At 37.8% G+C, this 7,583-nt stretch overlaps 1 protein-coding gene across 1 annotated transcript in view; it reads left to right on the top strand.

Annotated features, from left to right (window-relative positions):
• The window catches only part of SAMD9L (sterile alpha motif domain containing 9 like), a 19,637-nt gene extending 12,370 nt beyond the window's left edge, over positions 1-7,267 (top strand). The window contains exon 5 of the mRNA XM_006025892.3: positions 1,020-7,267. Coding sequence (XP_006025954.1) covers positions 1,020-5,835 — 4,816 coding nt within the window. The 3' untranslated portion in view covers positions 5,836-7,267. The remainder of the gene's footprint in view (positions 1-1,019) is intronic.
• The last annotated feature ends 316 nt before the right edge of the window (positions 7,268-7,583 follow it).

Here is a 7,583-nt window from a genome sequence, read left to right as displayed (position 1 = left end):
CATTCCTCCTCATGGGAATATACCCTGAGGCTAGGGACAGACATTCATAAAGTCCAAGCCTGAAATGATTCAATCTTTGCAGGTTAGTCTAACCTGTCTAATTTAAACTAGTTTGCAACTACACAGACATTCGCTTTGAACTGAGGAAATGCAGGCACATGCCTGCAGTGGCTCAAGCTAGAAGCCAGGGGGTGATAGAGCAGCCCTCCCTTCCCTTCCATACTGCTGAGCTGAGGGGGCCTTGACCAGGCCCTGGCAGGATGCTCTGATTAGAGTGGAGTGTAAACCCCCAATGTGCCTGCACCGTCTCAGGCTTTTCCCCACTCACTGCTCAAGGGGCAGGAGTGTTGCCTGACCCTAGACCTCAGCTAGCACTCTGAGGCAAAGGGGAGGGGGGCTTGTGCAGTGCATGCATCCAGTGGCGACATGTAGGGGGAGCACAGGGGTGCCCCCCCATGGGGTGCCGGCTGTGGAGCGGGACCACCAACAAAAGTGGCTGCGCTGCTTCTGGAAGTGGCTGCAGGACTTCTGCAGGATCCACACCCCCCCAGTCAATGTGATTGGCCTTGGGGGATCCCCCCAGTTGCTGACTGGTATCAGGGAGGGCACGTGCCCCCCTGACTCAAGAGGCACCAGTCACCCATGCATGCATCTCTTGATGATACTGAGCTTTTCAATCTCCCTCTCTCTGCTTCTTCATACTGTCTGCAAACCTGACAAGCAAGGGAGCCAGCAGGGGGATGATTCAAATTAGATAGAAGAACCAAAAATGGTAGTAGTGTCAGAGTGTTCTTGTTGATGTTCCAGGGAATATGCAAAGCACAAGGTTTTGGGGGGTTATTTTTGTGCCTGAAACTTGTCTGACATCTGTTTCAATTATACAATTGATCCAATGAAAACCAACAACAGATAAACCTTCCTTCTCAAATATCAGTAGTAAACAGTCAAAGGGATACTATTTAATTAATTTACTCTGATAAATCACAAGTTTACTAATTTTACAATTTTTTTCTTTAAAGAAAGAAGAAAAATCCAAATACTAAAGAAAGTAAGCAACTGGATTTGTCTCAAAACTTTGAGCAGTGGACAAAAGAGCAAGTAAGCCAATGGGTAGTTGAAGATCTGAAGATTGACCCAAAACACGGTGAAATCCTGCTTAATCAGGATGTGACAGGCTGTACGTTGAGGGCGTTGACTAAACAAGCCCTTATAGATATGGGCATAACACACGGCCCAGCTCTGCAAATTATCTATGCTCTGAAACAAATGAGCATTCTCACTGAAGACCCAAGCCAGGCTAGTGGGCAAGAAGATGCTAAAAAGCCCATTGGTGAGAAATATTTGATAGAAAAGAAAGATGAAAAAATTATGGAGAAAAACAGAAAGGGGGACTCAAAACCAGTTGATTCCAGTACAACACAGGAATGTAAGATATCTGCATGGACTAAGCCTCTAAAATCTGTGCTGGTAGATGGAACAGAAAACAAGTTAGTTGAAGCAGAGGGTAAAACAAATAAATTATTGAGAATTAATCAGCTTCCAACTGGACAGACTTGTCTGCCATATCCTTTTGATGAGTTTCATGCTAGTCATCGTTATATGCAGGGTCATATCCTTAGTGTCCCTGAAACTGGGCCACTGAATCTCATTGATCCTGCACATGAGTTTAAAAAGCTCAGAAACACAGAGAATGCAACAGAAGAAAATATTAAGCTGAAATTTACCAATGAAGTCTTTAGATTTGCTTCAGCCTGTATGAACTCCCGTACCAATGGCACTATTCATTTTGGAGTCCTGGACAATCCACATGGGGAAATTATAGGAGTAGAAGTAAGAAGTAAAGATACATTTATTGACTATTTTAACCAAGCAATCAAAAAATACTTTGGTGAAAAATACATCAGTGAAGCAAAAGCTTGTATTAGAGAACCTAGATTTGTAGAAGTATTATTGAAAAATAATACTCCATCTAATACATTTGTCATTGAAGTAGATATAGTTCCAAGACACTCTATTTGTGAAGCAAAATTTTTCCAGGTTCAGCAATATCTTTTTAAGACAGAGACTTGGGAACCTGCTCTATTTGTACGGGATGGAGCTTCTTCTAAAAATATCATTAAAAATCTAGCAGGATTTAAAACCAAGCTCCAGTCTTTAGCAGATGCTAGACAAGCAGCAGAGAAAAAACACGCAGAAAAAACAAAAAAGAAACAGACTGAGGGTCTTAAGCTCCGTTGCCTTCTCACAGGTAACCAGGATTTGCTGGATAATTCCTATTATGACTGGTATATATTAGTAACCAACAAGTGCCATCCAAGTCAAACACAGCATTTGGAATTTTTGCAGGAGATAAAATGGTTTGCTGTGCTAGAATTTGACTCTGAGTCAGTAATCAATGGGGTGGTCAAAACTTACAGAGAAAACCGAGCTGTAAACCTCCATTTTCCAAACCAGTATCAAATCAAAGGGAATTTGATTTCTGAAGTCATTGAAAAGCTGAATCTCTATCATCAACCCAGCTGGATTTTTTGCAATGGCAGGTCAGACTTGACTGGTGAAAAATATCAGCCTTTAGAACCCAGTATGTGGCAACGAGAAACGGCTGCTGAAGTTAGGAAACTGATTTCATTTCTTTCACACAAAGACCTAATGCAAAGAGGAAAGTTTTTGGTAGTGTTTCTTTTGTTGTCCACAGTGGAAGACCCAGCTGATCCTCTTATTGAAACATTTACTACATTTTATCAAGAACTGAAAGGACTTGAAGACATGCTCTGCATTTGTATTGGAGCACAAACATACCAGAGATGGAAAGACCTTCTACAAGCCAGATTCATTGATGAAGAAGCACTTACAAAGAGATGTATTTCTAACTTAAATCTTGAAATGGTGAATGGTACTATCCTAAAATTAAAATCAGTAACACAGTCTTCTCGGAGATTTCTGCCTTCAGTTGGTTCATCTACCATTCTTTTGAAAAAAGGAGAAGACAGCATGACAGCACTGGAAATACTTTGTGAAAATGAATGCAAAGACACAGAGATAGAGAAGGATAAAGATCGATTTTCTAAATTTAAGAAGTCTCAAGAAGAGCACTTTTACCGGGGTGGTAAGGTGTCCTGGTGGAATTTTTACTTCTCCTCTGAAAACTATTCTTCACCTTTTATCAAAAGAGACAGTTATGAAAAACTTGAAGAACTGATTCAAGAAGATAATTCCTACTGTGCCCCAATATCTACAAAAATCATCAACCTTTATCACCATCCAGGCTGTGGTGGCACCACCTTAGCTATGCATGTCCTCTGGGAATTGAAGAAAAAATTCAGATGTGCCATTCTGAAAAACAAATCACTTCATTTTGCAGAAATTGGGAAACAGTTGGCAAATGTAATCACCTATGGAGCAACCAACCAAGAAGATTACTTCCCAGTGTTACTTCTTGTAGATGATTTTGAAGAACAAGAAAATGTCTACCTTTTGCAAAATGAAATTCAGTCAGCTATAACAAACAATTGCATTAGATATGAAAACCCTCTAGTAATCATTCTAAACTGCATGAGATCTCAGAATCCTGAAGAAAGTTCAAAGAGCAATGGTAAGAATAGTATTGCTCTAAAACACCAGCTTTCTCACAAAGAGCAAAGAGCTTTTGAAGACAAACTAAAAGAAATTGAAAAGGAACATCAGCACCCTGAAGATTTCTATTCATTTATGATTATGAAAAAAAATTTTGACAAAGTGTACATAGAGAATGTTGTCAGGAATACACTGAAAGGCTTGGACATTACGAGCAAGCAAGCACAGCTTATTTCCTTCCTGGCACTATTAAACTCTTATGTTACACGGTCCACAATCTCAGTATCCCAATGTGAAGAATTCTTAGGAATTGCTGCTATTAAGACTTTCTGGAGGCAGGAGAGTTTGGAAGAGAAGATGGGAACTTGTTCCAATATTCTAATACAGGCTGAAGTGCAGGAATGTGGAAAGTACAAAGGCATGTATATCATTCATCCACTGATTGCTGATCACTGCCTAGAAGAATTGAAACTATCTTATAACTTATCTAAAAGTGAAATTACAATGCAGCTGCTGAGACAGGACTTACTTTACGAGTCTGGCATAGGAAGAGAGAAACTTCTACAAGATGTGCAAATCATGCTGATTACTAGACAACGTAAAGAACATGGAGATGATACAGACACACTGTTTTCCCCATTGATTGAAACCATACAGAAGGAAGAAACGTGTGCTGAGGTTGAAAATGTATTGAAAGAAGGAACCCTTAGATTCAGTCAAAATGCATTCATTTGTCAAGCCCTTGCAAGACACTTCTACATCAAAAAGAAAAAATTTGACTCTGCACTGAAGTGGGCCAAAGAAGCTAAAAAAAGAGCACCAAGTAATTCATATGTATCAGATACTTTAGGGCAAGTCTTTAAAAGTGAAATAATACACTGGGTGGAAGAAAATGTAAAGAGGACTGTCATAACTGTTGAGGAACTGGAATTTTTGCTAAACCTTGCAAAGCGAGCATCAGAGGCCTTTAAAGAATCCCAGCAACAAACTGAAAGTACAGACAATGAACAAGAAGGGCTGCAACATCTGAAGTCTAAAAGGAGGTATTACATGTATAATACAGCTGGTTATCTGGGGGAGATAGAAACTGGTCTGTACACTATCAATATCATTAAGCGTACTCCTTTTTTCAACAAAGGGGATCCACTGACTAGAAAACATATGGCTCAGTATTTTTCAGGAAACTGTGATCTGCCAAAAGTAGTTAGTGACACAGATTATGAAAAGTTTCGGTTGGCCTTTGAACAATATACTGACTACTTAAGTAAACTGAAGTCAAATTTAAAAAGGGCATTTGACTTTTTTATGGATTATTTTGTCTTTCTGAAACCAAGGAGTGCAGAAAAAGAAACTGTAGAGTTCAAAATACGCACGAAGGTTCGAGAAAGTTTCAAAAAATATGTAAATATATTTTGTTACACAGATCTTGAGCAGCTTCAAGACAAACAAATATGTGCAAAGCTCAGTTTGTCTCTGCAGTTAGAGAATTACAGAAGAAGCCTAGAGGCTTCCAAAGCAGACAAGTTTTCAGGACTTTTGGAATACCTTGGCAATCATGAACATGCTCAAAGTAAGATGGAAGATATAGTGCATACATACACACTTTTGCTTAAGCATAGCTCTTCCTTAAGAGACAAACAGAATTTCATTTTGGCAAATATTGTTCTCAACTGCATTAACCCTAATTCCATGATGATACATCCTGTTCAAGAGCTGAGAGAACAGCTTAGAAAAATGCTACAGCAAATAGGTCCAGATTATCACTTTTCACAACCTTATTTCCTTGCTACCTTATTGTTCTGGCCAGAAAATCAAAAGGTACTAGATGAGGATTCTACACAAATGGAAAAGTATATCACATCACTGAAGAAGGTTTTCAGAGGGCAGTTCTGGTCTATGCGTCATTCTAGACAACCAATAGCTCATTTCTACCTTGGGAAAAGTAAAGGTCTGAAAAGACTTGTCCACAAAGGAAAAATAGATCAGTGTTCCAGTAGCTGTAAACTACAGGACTTGTATTACCCGTGGCAGAGTGGAGCCATATGGAAAGAAGAGGCTGTCCAAAAGCTGCTCCTTCGTTTAAATGGTAAAACTGAAGATAATATTATCTATGTGGACTATGGCATAAATGAAAACATGAGGATACCAGTGCGACCTGCTTTCCTGGGTCAACTAAGAAGTGGCCAAAGCATCGAAAGAGTGTCATTTTACCTTGGATTCTCCATGGAAGGCCTCATAGCATATGACATAAATGTCATATGAGAGTCATTAAAAAAAAGATACAGGTAGATGCTTCATGTCCACAGCTGTAGGATCTCTTCAGATACAGTTTCCTTAACACTTCTCTGTTAACAGCTACAAATCAAAACATCTGCTTTCCCTATTATTCCCTTCCCTATCTATCCAGCTTATTGGTACCAAATCCAAAATTCTCCACCTTTTCCTTTCCCAGTTGGTACATATGTAACACTGGGGAATTACATATAGATGTATATACTCAGTCAATCAGTCCTACAAGTGTGCTGTTGCCATAAAAGTTTATATATAAACAATTTCTTATTCAAAATTATTTTTAAAATCATGGGTATTTTAAGGACTAATCTAACAACACAACCTCAGCATAACTAATCACCTAAATAGGGTCTGTAGATTGGACTGTTGATTGAACCATTGGTTCTGCTAGTACCGTTTCCCATCTCTGCTAATAACAGATAACAAAAACCTGAGAGAAAAATTTAAAGAACCAAACAAAATTCATCTAATCAGTTGCATAAAACAGTAGCTTGAAATAAATAATCAATTTATGCCCTAATCCTATTCCTATCAATGTCAATGGCACAGGTCCCATTCACTTAAATGGTGTAGGATCAGACCTAGGTTACTTTAATATCTGAAACTATATAACTAATATTATTAATACTCTATAGAATATTAGAAGGTGACATTCTGTAACATATTTACTCGGTAATATAACTCTTGCTACATAGCTGCAAATATTGACATAGTCATTTCAATTTTCAAATAATAATTCAGACTATTTTTTAAAACTAGCCAGAATATTTCTCTTGGTGGCTTCCTAGTGCAATGACTATCACAAACTGATAGCATCTGACAAAATAGGTTATTGCTTATGAATGCTTGTGCCCCTCTGAACCAGTTAGTCTGTAAGGTATCAACCTGCCCTACCTTCTCTCTGCTGGACTTCAGACTAACTCATCTAACTACCTTTCTATCGCAAACTTATTGTATACACAGAGTTAATTTTTTTTTCATATTCTTTCATATCCTCCAGTGCTTATGTAGTTTTGTAGTATGAAAGAGAAGAAAAAGAAATCTGGTCAATTTTCACAATATATGATTATTTTTATAGTTAATCATTAGAATATCATAGTTAATTTAGCAACAGCCAGAAGTCTTAACCAACCATATTCATTTTCAGCAAATAGTTTAAAATATGACTATACTTCCGTTCCATTCCTCAATATTTGCAAATTCTTTCTATGCTCATGGATTCTTTTTTTTTAATTCAGACTCACTGCATAGCTAGGTGACTCACCGCTATAATACAAGCTTTTGTGAATTAACAGTAATATACTTTTTTTTTTTTTAAATCATGAAGCTTGCTATAAGATTATACTGTATTTTGAACTGCAAAAAATGATTAATAAAATACATGAAAACGTTTTGGATTGCATATAGAGTGACACCGTGTTTATTTGTATATGAATTTTAGTTGCACCAACTTTTCTTAAGGTTTCCCATCACTTACCTTTTTTTAATATGTTCATAACTGTGCCCATCTTTAATTTGGGAGGCTTTATTTCTCCACAATATTTATCTACATAACCCTGATTTTTTTTTAACTTAAATCCAAAGGAGTTCTATTGTTTCCAAGTATGAAGCTGGGGAAAAGTTCAGTTTTGCTCCTGTTAAAACATGATATTGATTATTTCTTTGAACAGCTCTGGTGTCCCATGCTTGTAACTTGTAGCTGGGCTTGAAATTTGGCT

Source organism: Alligator sinensis, unplaced genomic scaffold, assembly GCF_000455745.1.
Source record: "Alligator sinensis unplaced genomic scaffold, ASM45574v1 scaffold436_1, whole genome shotgun sequence".
In the NCBI taxonomy this organism is placed as follows: domain Eukaryota; kingdom Metazoa; phylum Chordata; order Crocodylia; family Alligatoridae; genus Alligator; species Alligator sinensis.
This window is presented reverse-complemented; position numbering and strand designations above follow the sequence as displayed.